General features: G+C 43.3%; 1 protein-coding gene across 2 annotated transcripts; it reads right to left on the reverse strand.

Annotated features, from left to right (window-relative positions):
- Window positions 1–112: 112 nt before the first annotated feature.
- On the reverse strand, window positions 113–17,812 carry LOC132133413 (CD209 antigen-like protein C). Of its 2 annotated transcripts, none has more exons than XM_059546217.1 (4): window positions 15,644–15,776; window positions 4,213–4,598; window positions 3,760–3,863; window positions 113–368 (listed from the first exon to the last, which is right to left on the reverse strand). In XM_059546217.1, exons 1-4 carry the CDS (start codon window positions 15,744–15,746, stop codon window positions 167–169), a joined length of 795 nt encoding a protein of 264 aa, XP_059402200.1. In that variant the 5' UTR covers window positions 15,747–15,776; the 3' UTR covers window positions 113–166. The 2 variants fall into 2 exon arrangements, with proteins under 2 accessions (XP_059402200.1, XP_059402202.1); XM_059546219.1 differs by lacking the exon at window positions 15,644–15,776 and adding an exon at window positions 16,931–17,812 and having other exon boundaries at window positions 118–368.

The raw sequence follows: 17,812 nt of genomic DNA on the forward strand, positions 1-17,812 counted from the left end.
GTGTGATAAAATCCTCTTGATTTTTATTAGATTTTTTTTCTTTTTATTATCTTAAGTTGTTTAAAATATCAGATTTTTGGGCTATGATTAGATGTCTATTACATTTTCACTGACTGCCCAAATTTAGTCTTGTTTAAGCTTAGATGTCTGGGCTGTGTTTAGACGGCTAATAAATGACTTTTAAATGCAAAATTGTTTGCTGGGGAACATCCAAATTGCTAAGCCTGTCACAATAATTCTCACAGATCCATTTTCTTTTATTTGTGCATGGGACATCATTCCAGTTGTTCGGGAAAGATTTTGAAGGATTCAGTTCAATGCAGTCTTCATTTCCATCAGCGTCATTCGGCTCGTTGCTCTCCCAAAACCTGAATTACATATAGGCAGTTTCATTTCCTGAGCAGATACAGTATTCACTCACTCACTCACTCACATATATAAAAAACAAAACAAAATATTTACAGTTGTAGAGTGTTCAGATCTTTTCACACTGCATTTAACCCTGGAATTATCATCATTATAAATACCGCTTTTAACCCTGAGCAAATATACATCTCAATTAAAATCAGTTTGAGGGAAAAATAGTGACACAAAATATGTGAATTTGTGTTAAAGGGGTCATAAGATGCTATTTAAAATTTTCCTTCCTCTTTGGAGTTTTACAAGCCCTTGGTGCATAAAGAAGATCTGTAAAGTTGCAAAGACTAAAGTCTCATATCCAAAGAGATTAAGAGAAAAGTTCAGGCTTATCCACACCCCCTTAAATCAGCTTGTTCTGACACGCCCCCACATGTCTACATCAATATGTGAGAAGATTTGCATAACGCCAACCAGATTTTCACTTAAAGAAAGAAGGTGTAACCTGCGGTTTGTCCGTGGGCAGTTCAAACTTTGCAAGGACAGTCTGGAGCTACATATTTTATATTTAAGTAATTTGCCAATCATGATTCAAATGTGAGTTTTGAGCAGTGGAGAGTAGAGCTTGTTGTTTGTTGTTTCTTAGATCACAAATGCAGACATGGTTTTATGTTTACGCAGCACGATACGCAACACAATGCTTAAAAATGCAGTATAAGTCATTATAATCAGTGATTATGTCCCCCCTGGATGCAACAAATGCCTCATTTGTAATGGGAGATAGCATAGGTCCTATCCCAAATGGCGCACGTCATGTGGACTTTTGGTCTCGTGGACTTAAATTGCGCACGCTCGCCGAGTCTACGAGTCCGTAGGCCGTGCCATTCAGCATTTTAACGTTCTGAAGTGTGTTCAGCAGTGCCCCCTTTGTACCCTTGAAGCACTTTAACTACCCAGGAATCCTTGCGAAATGCCAATCAGACAACGGATGGGAGGAGATTTCACTCAAGAGCAGTTGATGGACATGGCTGAGAAGAAAATATTTAAGTGTAGGTATCATTACTGTTTTTATGACCTAGGTGTACATTTTACCAGTTGTTACCTACAGTTTATACAAACATTATTGTCATCGACCAGTAGTTGATATCTCAAACATAGTAATAGCGCGTTGAATAATACGATCGCATTATAATTCATTAAATAAAAAGAACCGAATGTCAGGGCTTTACTTAGTCATATGTTAACCTAGTATTTATATTTAATCCTGTAAATTCATCTGAAACTCACGCACATGTTTATTATGTGTTAAAATTGTAATCTTAGTTCAAGTGGAACATTGTATTTTTACAACTTTATCCATTATTTAAATAAGAATGTATATATTGTCTAATGCCCAGGTGGCATAAGCAAAAGCAACCAGACCGTTATTTCCGGCGTGACGATCGAGTCCCAAAAATACCTCTCAATGCACCCTCGTTGACTCGCGCCAAGGGCCCTATAGGTCTGCACTACATGACGTCAACAAAGTGTGGGAAAAAAAGTGAGGTAGTCCACAAGTCCGGAGTGTGCCATTTGGGACAGGGCCATAGTATGTTAAGGGGCATAACATTTCTGTCACATGCTTGAGGCATTCGGCCAATCACAATACACTGGATCGTTGGCCAATCAGAGCACACCTCGCTTTTTTCAGAACGATTAGCTTTGTAACAATAATGTGCATAAGGAAATTATATTGTGACGAGTGGGGCGGGGCCGAGAGCCGTGGGAATGGTGCGAGGCTGGTGGAGTGATTGGAGATGAGCGACACCTGCTCGACCCACCGGTCTCTAGTCCCACGGAGGAGATGGAAGGATATAAAAGAGGAGCGACGACAGTGAAGGACGAGAGAGGACCAGGCCTGGGATTTAGTTTGTGTTTTGATTTTATTTGTGTGCGGCAGTTGTCCGCGAGGGGCTGCTGGGCTGTTTTGTGTTTACCTTGTCATTAAAGTCATTTTGATTGTCCGCCGGTTCCCACCTCCTTCTTCCCGATGATTATGAAGTTTTAATGCGTTACAGTGGTGCCAAAGCCTGGGAGAAGGAGGGACGCGCTGCTGAAGATCCCTCGCCGCTGTGGTGAATCCGCGGTGCCATCGAGCAGGCAAGGGAGTGTGCCGCCATAGACGCTCGAGGCGGTGGGCTGGAGTGAGTTGCAGGGGACGGGCGAGATCGCTGCCGGCCGCCCGTGATGTGGAGGGGCGGCTGCCGTCCGTGAGGGAGCGGAGGAGTCGGCGCCGTTCGCCAGGGGGCCGGAGCCTGCTGCCATCCGCCAAGAATGGGGAGAAGCAGGGAAAGGGGGACTCCTGCCGGCTGCCCAAAACCGGAGGAGCCGTCGCCGTCCACCGGGCGGCAGAGGAGTGTCGTGCCATCCGCCCGAGGGTCGTCTAGTGCCACCGCCAGGCAACGCGGGATCACCCAGCCGGTGGAGGGCCGAGCAGCAGTGCGTCTGGGAACCGGATTTTTTTTTTTTCTCTCTCCCCTCTCTGGTCTCTGTCGCTCCTCCTTCCATCTCCTTTTCTCTCGCCTCGTCTGTCCTACCCCCAGGTTCCCGCAGGTCACCGTGAACAGTCCCCCCGGAGGGGGGGGGGGGGGGGAGTAGAGCGCAGTCTCGTGGGTACCCCCCGGCCTGCGAGGGGCGATGGGGGTATGTGACGAGTGGGGCGGGGCCGAGAGCCGTGGGAACGGGGCGAGGCCGGTGGAGTGATTGGAGATGAGCGGCACCTGCTCGACCCACCGGTCTCGAGTCTCACGGAGGAGATGGAGGGCTATAAAACAGGAGCAACGACAGTGAAGGACGAGAGAGGACCAGGCCTGGATTTTAGTTTGTGTTTTGGTTTTGTGGCAGTCGGCCGTGAGGGGCTGCCGCGCTGTTTTGTGTTCATTTTGATTATTAAAGTTGTGAATTTGATTGTCCGCCGGTTCCCGCCTCCTTCTTCCCGATGATTGTGAAGTTTTAATTCGTTACATATATATAATTATATAATATGGATTATATTTGTGTTTTTTGTCTTAAACCGCATAAACACATTGCATTACACCAAATACACAAAATCTTTTTTTTTAGCAACATCATATGACCCCTTAAAGAGTCTTATTCTTACACTTATAATCCGAAAAAACTGCAGGAAAATCTTCATAATACAGTGGCAATATAGGCTATTATGAAGATGCACAATGCTAGAGCCTTTGACAGGTCGCATGCCATTGACAAATATAAAAAAAAGAGCCTTAACCCGGGGTTTAGGAATGTACAGTGTGAAATGTCATCACAACATTAATTAATAAGCCCAGGCAAATTACGAGCAGTGTAAAACGTGGGTTTAGAATGACCCTATCTGAAGTGTGTAAAGCTCTTATCACTTACCCTTGATTCAGTGTTGAATTATCCACCCATTTCATGATGCCCTCCTGCTGTCTGTCAGACAAACCAATCCACACAATCTCTTTGACTAAAGAAGATATGAATCTCTGTGTGAATAAAACAAAAAAATGAGAATCTCAATTACATCTTATACTTTGCAATCTGTCAGTCAATTAAAACTAGTCTCAGATGACTTGATAATGGATAAGAACAAATGAAATATAAATATATATATATATATATATATGTTTTATGTATATGATTTGAATATGATTATATATCATATATATATATATGATTGTGGCCACCGACTTTCAAGGAGTGTAATAAAGATTAAATACAAGACATTGGTGAGTTTTTTTTTTAATTACTTGTTTGTATGTGTGTTGAAATATGTTGAAATGTTAATTCACATCAGAATTGCCTTGAACTAGTTATATTTGCCACTGATCTCACCTGCTTCAATTCAGTGTTGATAATGGCCAGATCAGCTCCACGATCCCTGCAGTACTGTCTGCTGTCAAACCAGCTCATCTCAGTGGACATGAAAAAACTAAATGTGCACTTCTTATTCAAAGAGTCAAAATCTCTCTCTAACTGGTTGTTCTTGGCAGTGAGATTTTTGACTTTGGTCTCCAGCACCAGGTTCTGCTGTGTTAAATCAGTGTAATTGTCCTGTAAGCTGTTGATGGTTTGATTGAACTCTTCAACCGTGTTCTTGTAAAACTTTATCAGGTCTCTCTCTGCTGTGATAGTGATGTGCAGCAGTATGATGAAGACCAGCAGAAGAACACAAATGAGCCCGAGACTCATTGTGATCAACACCAAACATCTACTTCCTCCTGACAAACAGAAAGAAAACACACAAATATCAAATAATGACAATTCACTGCATATTTAAAGGCTCGAATCCACCTCTGTTTTTGCATATATACAATTACACACAAATGTATATTCTTCGATAGTGACAGCGACATTTCAATGAAAGTAAACTGTAAAAAAAAAATCTTTATAATTTACAGGATTTTACTAGCAAAAAAGTTGCAAACGAAAACCTTTAAAAACCATTCTAATTGCTGTAAAATAGATTAAAGTATAATACAGCTAAGCAAATTAAAATTACAGTTAATTCCTGTATGTGAAATGCACAATGTAAAAATTGTGCTGTTAAATATCATTAATCTACTGGCAGCAGGGTTGCCTGTACAGTTAATTCATAGCTATTCATGTTTCAAAATCATACACTGATAGCACTGTGAACTTATTTAATTTTAGTCCACTGTCAAATAATATTTTTTACTATAAAACTACAAACATTGAATGTTTAATAGTAAGATACCAAGAAAAAAAAACATGACTTTAACTGAAATTACAGTATTTCACACAGAGATCATCACTATCAATACTGTCTTTAAATAAAGCAGAAGAGCATCAGATCAGTGTTTGTGGTTCATCATAGACTGAAGCATAGGCTCTACCCTCCAGCACAATGGTGAACCACGAAACTGCATTCAACTAACAGTTAAATATTTACCCTCATTTTCAGTTTGTGACTTTGCATAATGTTTTTTTCTGAGGACCTTCACCCAAGAACACCACTGCAGCCTGCAGATCGAGGCGGGGCTGCACGTGTAGCCACGCCCCATGTCTTTCATAGATAGGAAATGTGTGCGTAGTTGGTGTATGCTGTTTAAAAAGCTAAAACCGATGTGCAGCTTTATGTAACGTGGCGGTACAAAAGCAAAGGAGGTCGTAAGGGTGTTTTCCCACACTCTTAACACAAAATATGCATATGTATGACAATGTATGGTCGACTACGCCACCCCAGACCACTGGGGAAATAACAGCCCTAAGGGCACACAGGTTCGTCTTGAATGAGTGGGTGAGGAGACATGAATAATATAGAAAAGTTTATTATGTTTGTCAATATTGACCAATAAATAGCTAAAAACTTCCAAGTGAAAACTCTACATTGGCCATATAATAAACAGGAAAGCACACCATCAATCTGCATCTACACACACACAATAAATCAATTCCCATTAAAGAAAACCAAATGGCCAACAGGAGCGGTAGCTGGGGGTCCGGGTCGGCTGCCAAATTGTAGAACGAACCCCCCCCCACAATAGTCCACTACAAATACCCAAATGCACACGTGAAAGTTAGATGGCAGCAGGGACACAGCACTATAACGTGAACACACCACACAAATGGCAGCCTCGCCTTCACCCCCCAGAGACCCAGCTCCTATAACAAAAAAAAAAAAGAAGAAAACACAAACTGATAACTACAATCTGACAGAAACTCAAAGAAATAAATAAAACAAAAATAACAAACGTTTATAAAGTACAATACCCCCAAATAAGTAAAACAAAAAAAACAATGTCACAAAATAAATCAAATAATTCAAGAAATTAAACCACTTAGCACAAACAAAATAGCACAATGTAACAAAAACAGGTTAACAGTTTGAAATAAACCAAGTTCACTCCGGTTTACAGTGCTCAGAGATGAGGCACGGACTGAACGTAAACCAAGGAAAACCAAATAATCAAACAACCACACGGTAGACACGAGATGCTGATTCCAAGTTAGACCAAGGGAATTCCATATGCGGCGGCCCGGGGAGACGTTCAGCCTGCCCTCGAAACCATGCACTACACCCCGATAGCAACGTGAATCAACCGCTGGGTTGCTATCGTGATAAAGGTCGAGGCAAAACAGCGACGCAGTCGCGATCACGGTTCAGTGTTGATGCTCACTTCCCACTAATTAGCCCAAAAAGACTCAGTTATGCAGGAGAGCCCACGGGATGATCCTGCACGCAAACCGCTTCGTAGTTGCACACCATATTCAATATAGCGGCTCAGTCAGACCATATGAGTGACGTGCTATCAATGCCACTGAGGACAAAACCAATCATAAATAGCCGAGTCGCAGTCAATTACTTGTTATAAACAAAACTATACATACCGGTGAAGAGTGGGCAGCCAGCACAAAGCAGCGGGAAGGAAAAAAAAAAAGAGCAGCTTACAATCCAAGCCTGACAAGAAAAATTCTCATCAACCACCTGCACAGAACGAGACGCACGAATTCACCCCAAACAACTCACATACCTGTGGCGACCACGGATGACGTCACGAGGGAAATACAAGGACGCATGCCAAGTGACCATAACATGTCCTTTATATATCTCAAACCAAATAAGGAGGAGGGGTTACTAAACTAAGCACAGGTGGATGACATTCCCTACAGTGGATTCAACCACCCTGCTACAGTCTACCCCCCAGTTACACATCGTCGCCCCGACGATGAACTCGCTTACTTTCCCCAATTAGTCCCAAGGTCTAAAGAAAGCAAGTATTGTATTAGACATCAGGCCCGGGGGTACAGCCACCATTGCCGTTTCAACCACAGCCCTGGGCAAGCGGTGAATATTAGAATGCTGGCCAGCTGTGGCCCGCTTCGGTCTCCCTGGGACCACCTCAACAGCAAAAAGCTGTTCCATGGCTGAGGAACCTGGAGATAACACCGGGCAAACCTCAACAGGAGCCTGCTCCATAGCTGAGGTACCAGGTGATAACACTGGACCAACCCCCATGCCACAGGGTTGGTGTTACTCACCTGGGACTCCAAGCTCGGGTACTGAAGGGGCAGAGTCGACCGAATCCAACACGAGTTGGGGGCCTTCGGGTCTTACTAGCCAGAAATCTGCCTCCTCCATCTCCTCCGCCGGCTCCTGTTCGAGCTCCCCTACTGGCCCACCAAGTACAACCGGGGTAGGATTCCTTTGAATCCTAGCCTTTAGTAACGACCGATGAACTCTTTTCACCTTACCCTCCTCATGTATAGGTGCAATGCTATACACTGCACCCCCAGATCTAGGAGCCTCTACCACCTTATACACCACTGGACTCCACAGATCCTGGATTTTATGGCGCCCTCTAATGCCATAATCGCGGAGGTAAACCAACTGGCCCTCTTCCAGGGGCGTATCTCGAACATGTCGATCAAAATGCGTTTTACGCCGGTCAGCAGTCAGTCTCAGCCATTCTCGTGCTCCCTCAAACGCCACTTTCAACCTTGTCTGATGTTCCACTACCCATTCGTGCACGTCGCCAGCCACCGGCTCTGGAACTCTACCGAGCAAAAAATCAATGGGAAGTCGTGGCTCCTGGCCAAACATTAAAAAGTAGGGGGACTCACCAGTGGCTTGGTGCGGGGTGGTGTTATAGGAGAAGAGCACCTGAGGGAGACTGGACGCCCAGTCCCTCTTACGTGAAACCGGTAAGGTGCGCAATAGGTTGTGCAATGTTCTATTGAACCGCTCGCACTGCCCATTACCAGGAGGGTGGTAAGGGGTAGTACGAGATTTCTCAACGCCGTACAATTTACAAAGTTGCTGGATCAAGAATGACTCAAAGCTACGGCCCTGGTCAGAATGAATTCTCCCAGGCACCCCCAACCTGTAGAACCACTCAGTAACCAGTACCTGAGCTACTGTCTCAGCCCGTTGATCCCGGGTAGGAACCGCAATAGTATACTTTGTAAAGACATCCGTCATTACTAGAACATTCTCCAATCCCGAACAGGATACTTCAAGCTGGGTGAAATCGATGGCCACAATTTCATTTGGTTGGGAAGCCAGCAAATGACCCATAAAACTACGGGCACCCGGCTGCAGATCTTTGGCAGCCTGGCACCTCTCGCACTCTTGACACCATTTCGCCACCATGGCTGACATGCCTGGCCAATAACAGCGCTGGCGCACCAGTTCTGTAGTGCGTTCGATACCCTGGTGCCCGTGCTGCTGGTGTAACCCTGTTAAGACCTCCACCTGCAAGGCAGAAGGCAGCACTAATTGAAAGAGCTCCTCGCCACCATCAGAGCGGAAAATGCGACGATATAATACTCCCTCTAACTCCATCAAACGATCCCACTGACGAAGTAAAGTCAAAGCATCCCTAGGGAGCTGCCGACGCTCATCAGGCCCAGGGAACTTACCCCTCCTAAAAAAAAATAAGACCTCCCTAATCACTGGGTCTCCCTCTTGTAGTGAGCTCAAGTCGGTGGGGGAATGCCCAGGCAAGGCCACCACAGAGGCTTGGCTGACGAAAGGGACAGACCTTGGTTTCTCAGCATGCCGTATGGAGGCAGGAACCGCCGCTCCTGGCAGCATGCTGTCCAACACCCCTCTACTTGGGGGCTGGCATCTTGATAGGCCGTCAGCATTTTTATTGACCCTGCCTGGTCGATACTTGACCTCGAAATCAAAGCATGCCAGTTGTGCCGCCCACCGTTGCTCGGTGGCACCAAGCTTCGCCGTCATAAGATGGCTAAGAGGGTTATTGTCGGTGAACACTACACATTTATTGCCCAATAAATACTCTCTGAATTTTTCGGTCATGGCCCATTTGAGCGCTAAAAATTCAAGTTTCATTGAACTATAATTCAGCATATTACGCTCGGGGGGCCTAAGACCGCGACTTGCGTACGCAACAGGTCTCACCTTCCCATCTTGTTCCTGTGAAAGGACTGCCCCCAACCCACTCAGACTGGCGTCTACGTCTAAAATAAACGGTCGGGAGAAATCTGCGTAGGCAAGCACCGGGGCCTTAACAAACATTGCCTTGAGCTCATCAAAGCTATTTTGACACTGAGCTGTCCAAGCGTCAGCAAAACTCTGCTCCGCTCGCTTCTTGGGCCTAGCACTTCCACACTCCGCCACCACCCTATGCAGAGGGGCCGCCAACTTGGCAAACCCCTCCACAAAGCGACGGTAATAACTAGCGAATCCCAAGAAGGAGCGGAGCTCGGAAACACTGTTTGGCCTCGGCCACCGAGCCACCGCCTCAACCTTTCTTGGGTCAGTTGAAACGCCGTCCGCTGATATTACGTGACCAAGATAGACTACCTCTGGACGAAAGAATGAACACTTCTCTAACCTTGCTTTAAGGCCCTCACGCTTCAGCCTACTCAGGACGACCTCCAGGCGCTCCAGGTGCTGTGCCACAGAAGATGAAAATATTACGATGTCATCTAGGTACAATAATAGTGACTGGCACTGTTGGTCACCGAACAACCGTTGCATGAGGCGTTGGAATGTACCGGGGGCATTGCACAGCCCAAACGGCATCTGGTTCCACTCAAACAGCCCGAATGGTGTACAAAACGCAGTCTTAGATTTATCCCTTTCACTAACAGGAACCTGATTGTACCCGCTGGCTAAATCCATAGTGGAAAACCAGCGGGCACCTGTTAGAGCATCCAAGGACTCCTCGATTCTCGGAAGGGGGAAAGCATCCTTCCTAGTCTTGGAGTTCAGTTGGCGGTAGTCCACACACATGCGCAGACTACCGTCCTTCTTTTTAACCAAGACTATCGGGGAAGCATACGGACTGCAACTTTCCCTTATAACCCGTGACTCCAACAGTGTATCAATGTGGGCCTTCACTACCTCATACTCTGAGGGTGGTATCCGGCGATAACGCTGCCGAACAGGGATGTCATCCAGCAAAGGGATGTCGTGTGACAGTAAACTGGTACACCCCAAATCTCCCTCATGAGCAGAGAACACACCCTGATACTCCAGTATTAAGGCCCTAACCTGGTCCTGATCTTGCAATGACAAAACAGATAGGTCAATAGACCTAATCTGTTCCTCCATAGTGGAAGCAACCTGAGCACTATGGGAGCCAACAGCAGCAATGACAGAGCTAACCTCAGTAACCCCCTTGGGCAAACTCACCACATAAACCCTTGTGAGAGAGCCCAAGAGGGTTCGAGGATATAACACTACGTCCGTAGTCCCCACGTTTACAACTGGTACGGAGACAGTTCCGCGACTCACCCGCACCAACGATGTTGATGCTAACAATCCAGCTGGTAGGCCCGACTCTGCAGGCTCAAATAACACAGTCTCCTTCGTGAATTTCTCAGAACAAGTTGCCAGTACTAGTTTTAACGTACCACCTGGAATACGCCATGCTCGACGGCCTTGCATTCTGACCTGACCTACCCGATCGACATCCAAACGGGCACCCACCTCATGACAGTGTTGAAATGCCTGTGTTACAAAATTGGGGGCCTGCAGTAAGGATGGTAATTCAAATAGAGCAGGACCATGTTGCCCAAAAAGCTCCTGGTAACAACGACTGAGAATATTCATTCCCACAATACCTGGTACTTTAGAACACAAGCCGCCAGGGGGATCCCTGACCACAAGCACCCCACAATTTGACACTAACCTGCCACAGAGTTCTACATCCAATTCTACGTACCCAATATAAGGGATGTCCAAACCGTTGGCCGCCCGCAACTGCAACCATTGGCACGAACGAAGGCGATCTTGACCCCATGGCTCGAAATGTTGTACGAAGCAACTCTCAGTAATGGTGGACACCATAGAGCCAGTGTCTAACAGACAAGGCACCTGAACCCCCCCAATAAGAACAACCAAATGCGGGCATGACGACATCAAATGAGGCACCGGACTGTTATTCTGACAAACGTCTAAGCCATTCTTTTCCCCAACCGAGCTGAGGCTCTGCAGCCCGGTGGGAATTAGTTTTTCCGACGGCCGCTGAAGATGAGGCTGCCCACTCCCCCCTGCACGAGGAGCCGTAAAGGGAGACTTAGAACGAGAAGGGATACGTTCCCCATCACACTCCCTAGCAAAATGACCCGGCTGCTGACATCTTCTACAGATTACCGGATTAGTATTAGAAAATTTATTCCGTGGATACGAGGAATAACCCACCGGGTGAGGAGATTGACTCCGAGCAGCAGGGGCAGGACCCTGTAATAATGCCAAACCCTTAGTGAGCTGATCCAGCTGTACCTGTTGGGATTTTAACATTTCCCTCAACTCACTTAATTCAGAGTTTGGCATCAAACTGGTAGTAGTCGACGATGATCCCCCCTGTACCCCATATTGAATCAAAGGGACTAGTGGAACGGACTGACTTCGCCCACGTGCACCACCCGGCATCCCCTCCCGCTCCCATCTTATTGCTTCTCTACGAACCTCCAGCAAACTAGAAGTAGGTTGGCGGCGTACTAGCTGTTTAAGTTCACGACGCAGAGAACTATCCACTACATGTTCCACAAATTGGTCGCGTAACAGATTCTCAGAATTTGACATTACGTATGGGGACTGTTGCTTAACGCCCTCAAGGAGGCTCATTAGAGCGAGGGAAAACTCCAACAAAGTCTCCCCTTCCCGCTGCTTTCGTGAGAAAAAGGCCTCCTGTAATGCCACATATGATTGAGAGCAACCAAATACCTCTCGCAATGCGGAGAGAATTTTGTCTGGGTCCCCTTTTTCAACCGCGGAACGGTGCCGGATCTCCTCCCGTGCCTCCCCCTCCAAATGGTCAAACAAAAAAAATGCCCTATCAGTCACAGAGAGGTGACGCAACTGCATGCACGCTTGTACTTCCTCAATCCACTCCTCAATGCTGATGCCCGTATGGCCATTAAACTTTGGGCACCTTCGATCTCGAGGCACAAAAACAAATCTTTCCGGCTGGGTGGCACCCGTACCCAAGGGTACGGGTGCCCCCACAGGCATTACTGGAGCACTAAATGCTGCACTGGGACCCGGAAATTCAACAGTACGTTCTTGATGGAGCTTTTCATTATCAGTTTTTAGCTGCGCCACCAACTCTCTTAACTGTTGCAACTCTTCCTCCATAATAATGCACTCACCAATCGTAGAGGGAAGCCAACTGACAGGGGAGGTCCAGTTCACACCAACTACGCCGCTGTTTTGCCTCAAAAACAAACAAACAAAAAAAAACACAAGATACAAACACACAAGTATGCAAAAGTATATATATTTCTTTTTTTTTTTTTTTAAATATACATAGTCACGTCCTCACCCAACACACCCAAAAAAAAAAAGTCATCCTGCCGACTACGCCAATTTGTAACGTGGCGGTACAAAAGCAAAGGAGGTCGTAAGGGTGTTTTCCCACACTCTTAACACAAAATATGCATATGTATGACAATGTATGGTCGACTACGCCACCCCAGACCACTGGGGAAATAACAGCCCTAAGGGCACACAGGTTCGTCTTGAATGAGTGGGTGAGGAGACATGAATAATATAGAAAAGTTTATTATGTTTGTCAATATTGACCAATAAATAGCTAAAAACTTCCAAGTGAAAACTCTACATTGGCCATATAATAAACAGGAAAGCACACCATCAATCTGCATCTACACACACACACAATAAATCAATTCCCATTAAAGAAAACCAAATGGCCAACAGGAGCGGTAGCTGGGGGTCCGGGTCGGCTGCCAAATTGTACAACGAACCCCCCCCCCCACAATAGTCCACTACAAATACCCAAATGCACACGTGAAAGTTAGATGGCAGCAGGCACACAGCACTATAACGTGAACACCACACAAATGGCAGCCTCGCCTTCACCCCCCAGAGACCCAGCTCCTATAACAAAAAAAAAAAAGAAGAAAACACAAACTGATAACTACAATCTGACAGAAACTCAAAGAAATAAATAAAACAAAAATAACAAACGTTTATAAAGTACAATACCCCCAAATAAGTAAAACAAAAAAAACAATGTCACAAAATAAATCAAATAATTCAAGAAATTAAACCACTTAGCACAAACAAAATAGCACAATGTAACAAAAACAGGTTAACAGTTTGAAATAAACCAAGTTCACTCCGGTTTACAGTGCTCAGAGATGAGGCACGGACTGAACGTAAACCAAGGAAAACCAAATAATCAAACAACCACACGGTAGACACGAGATGCTGATTCCAAGTTAGACCAAGGGAATTCCATATGCGGCGGCCCGGGGAGACGTTCAGCCTGCCCTCGAAACCATGCACTACACCCCGATAGCAACGTGAATCAACCGCTGGGTTGCTATCGTGATAAAGGTCGAGGCAAAACAGCGACGCAGTCGCGATCACGGTTCAGTGTTGATGCTCACTTCCCACTAATTAGCCCAAAAAGACTCAGTTATGCAGGAGAGCCCACGGGATGATCCTGCACGCAAACCGCTTCGTAGTTGCACACCATATTCAATATAGCGGCTCAGTCAGACCATATGAGTGACGTGCTATCAATGCCACTGAGGACAAAACCAATCATAAATAGCCGAGTCGCAGTCAATTACTTGTTATAAACAAAACTATACATACCGGTGAAGAGTGGGCAGCCAGCACAAAGCAGCGGGAAGGAAAAAAAAAAGAGCAGCTTACAATCCAAGCCTGACAACAAGAAAAATTCTCATCAACCACCTGCACAGAACGAGACGCACGAGTTCACCCCAAACAACTCACATACCTGTGGCGACCACGGATGACGTCACGAGGGAAATACAAGGACGCATGCCAAGTGGCCATAACATGTCCTTTATATATCTCAAACCAAATAAGGAGGAGGGGTTACTAAACTAAGCACAGGTGGATGACATTCCCTACAGTGGATTCAACCACCCTGCTACATTTACAAAGCCTTTACTATGATGCAGTTGATTATTGTTAACTTGATTCACTATGTCGGAGTTATTGAATCACAAGATAATAGCTGCTGAAAGTTTAATCTTCTGGACCAGTCGAATTCACAAATAAATCATTGGGATTTAAAGTCGCGCTGAACATGAAAATATGTGGATTTATGCATTAAAATGGTGTTTTAAAAGATCAAACTCAGTAAACAAATAATTAATAATAAAGCATTATATTCACAGAAAAGCAGATATGAGCGCAGAATACGAACGCAACACGTTTAATTACGCATTAAGAATTTTCCTCCCATAACCTGCTAGACTGTAGATAGAATGCTTTATTAAAAATGTTTACTGAGTTTGGACTTTTTTAAAACACGTTTTAATGCATTACGCCACGTTAAGCATTTTCATTTTAGGCCAAGGGTTTTCTATGGGAGGAAAACGCTTAAAACGTAATTAAATGCATTGCGTTCTTAATCTGGACTTATCTGCCTGTCAGTGAATAGAATTCTTTATTACTAATGTGTTTACTGAGTTTGGTCTTTTAATTGCTTAAGCCACGTTAAGCATAGAATGTCCCGAATCATTCCAGCTGATTGAAAAGAATCGTCTCAATTAATGGTCACAAGATGGGTGTCGGAGAATATACCGATTTAATATATTAATTTAATATCTCAATATGTGTTGTTTTGGCACAACGATGATGGAGATCAGTGTTTGCTTTAGTTGCGCTCTTGAACCTTAATCATATAACATTAACGTTTGTTTGGCTGCCACAGCTGTGTGTTTTTGAACACATTTGTTGTGGCAAAAAAGGTCAAAGGCAAATAATGACATAATCATCTTTAAAAATTATGTTTTCTAATTTTGTCCATTGAATCTTATGTAAACATGTTCTAATAATACATTAAAGTTAAATAATGAACAGGCTGTTATGGAATATTGTCAAGCACATAAAAAACAGTAGTTTTTTTCAACTTGTAGTACCACAGCTATAATAATAATAATAATAATAATAATAATAAAAACTCATTAAAGATTAGTCCGCAATAAGATCAGAACTTGTTCAGATTTGAAATACTGTTTCTCAGTGTTGACTCTGAGCACTGTAACTTTACATTATCTACTTTCTTGTAAACAGAATGCATTGTTTTCTACGGGATTTTACTGTTTTAATGCAAAATCAGTTGTTACTGTTAGAATATGCAATTTTTTACAGTGTATAGGCAAACAAGAACATATGCTGAAAAGTTAAAATAATTCCATTTCATAAAAAGCAGAAACACTTACTTATTTTTAAAAAGAAAATTGAAATAATATTTAGATTAGATCGAAATATTATATTTATCATTCCTCATTTCCATTTCTGCTTCAAATTAAACTTTCTGCTTACTTTGCTTTTGAGCTTTTCCTTCATCCTGGCAGTGAGGTGCACATGTGTCCTTCATATCTACATTTTCAATATTTTCATAAATGTCTTCTAATTCCATTGTCATCTCTTATGTCTGACAGCATGAGTTAAAAGAGGAGTTGTGGCTGAATGATAGGAATGGTTTCTCTTGTCTTGTAAATAGGACTAACCCTCAACAGGAAGTGGCTTTTTAAATTTAGATGCAGAGTACTTTGAAATTCTCTGCGTGCAGACTCAAACCCTTAAACAGGCCTCACTGGACCTTTGTATTGATGGCAATAAACTGGAAGGGAATGAATTATGTTTTTAAGCTGTGACAGAGAGGATGATGGTAGGAAAAAATGCCTTTAAAAGATGCCTTCATGTTTCAGTTTACACACAAGCGGGTGGCAACAGTATATTTACGCAGGCATTTACTCATATGTAGAGGTCAGTGCTCTGCCATTTATTTACTTTATGAATACATATAATAGCTGACATAAATGTAAAAAAAGGTTGTAAATTGTTAGTTTATTAGTGATTAGTTTACATTTACCTTCTAACAAATCTAATCTGAAAATCCAAATTTTGTACATTACAGACAATAATATAACAAAATGAATATCATGATGGAGATTTATATGATGCAATCAGCTGTCAGTGACATAGCATGGACCTCAAATTATGCAATTACAATAGCAATTGATTGCTTAAAATATAACATAAAAGTGAATACATTATGAAATATCAATAATTTAGGGGTGAAAGTTTCACAACCCCTTTTCTATTCAGTGAGCATGGCAGATCATTCCAGTTGCTCAAGACAGATTTTGCAGTTCAGTGCAATCCTCAATTCCATTATCATCATTTGGCTCACCATCAACCCAAAACCTGAACATAACGTGTCAGACTCTGTTAATGTTTCCGTTATTAGGACTTCTTATTTAGATTTAAACAGATTTTGATTCAAAAGATTTAGTCAGCATCTAAACAATAGGGATAATTGCATTTACATTTATTCATTTAGCAGCTAAATATAGAAACATCAAATTTAATATTATGTAAGTGCCAACAGTTCTTGTCACCACAATGACAAGTTTCAGGAGTATGCTAAAAATACAGAAGGGACATTTTTACAGCAGCATTTTCATTAGAAGTGCCCTCAATTGTGTTTGCAGTTCAAGTTGGTTGCAGAACAGGTGCGTCTTCAGCTGTAATAGTCTCACTTCTCATGTTTTTAAAATAATAATAATAATAAAAAAACAACAAATAAAGTGTTTTAGCTCTTACCATTGTTTCAGTGGTGAATTATCCACCCATTTCGTGTTGCCCTCCTGCTCTCTGTGAGACAAACCAATCCACACCATGTCCTTGATGGATGAAGTTATGAACCTCTGTGTGTGAATGAAAATAGGAATCAGCGTGATTCTTTCACTTTCTCTCCTTTCACACAAACACACACAGAGACAGTACTGTCTATGATAAAATAATAGGAAAATAAAGAAAATTTGAAAATAAAAATATTGTGTGAATGTGATGGGAAAGTAAAATACAGGCAAAAATTACGCAATGGGGCAATTTTATTGAGTTGCTGATTTCAGTATTTAAAACACAGACTATGTTCTATGTTCAGTCTGAATGGGTGAACCAGTAAAATTGAGAGGCCTAAATAACCCCATGTGCACATATTTAAATATTATTAAATAAATAAATAAATATTTACTTACTATTGATTTCAACAAGATTCTTCTGACTTAAAGATTTGCAGTTGCTCTGTAAATGTCTTTTCTCAGCAGTGAGATCATTGAATCTGGTCTCCAACTGGCCTTTCGTAAGATCATTGACTCTGGTCTCCAGCTCTAGTTTCTTCTAATTTGAAGAGTTGCTCTGTAACTGGCTTTTCTCAGCAGTGAGATCATTGAATCTGGTCTCCAACTGTCTACAGTGTTGCCAAATCTGTGGTTGTCTTGTGGAATTGGGCTACTTTATCACTGCTACCACGGGTTACTTTTCATGTTCGAACACAATAATGTGATATTAAGTGTCTGGAATGCGATTTTTACAAGGGAACCCACCTTAGAAATGCAGTTAGTTTGGGCTAGTTTTGTGGTTCCTTATGTTAATGTGATGTAGGTCCAGAAGGTCAAGCATGGGCTCAAGCAGATAATCAAG

The sequence above is a fragment of the Carassius carassius genome, chromosome 50 (genome assembly GCF_963082965.1).
Source record: "Carassius carassius chromosome 50, fCarCar2.1, whole genome shotgun sequence".
Taxonomy (NCBI): domain Eukaryota; kingdom Metazoa; phylum Chordata; class Actinopteri; order Cypriniformes; family Cyprinidae; genus Carassius; species Carassius carassius.

Excerpts from the sequence above, each read along its gene's own strand:
- LOC132133413 (XM_059546217.1), bottom strand. The coding sequence starts at position 15,746 with ATGACAATGGAATTAGAAGACATTTATGAAAATATTGAAAATGTAGAT. Across the intron at positions 3,864-4,212 it reads TCAACACTGAATTGAAGCAG|AGATTCATATCTTCTTTAGT; the intron begins GTGAGATCAGTG and ends TTATTCACACAG. Across the intron at positions 369-3,759 it reads AATTCAACACTGAATCAAGG|GTTTTGGGAGAGCAACGAGC; the intron begins GTAAGTGATAAG and ends TATGTAATTCAG.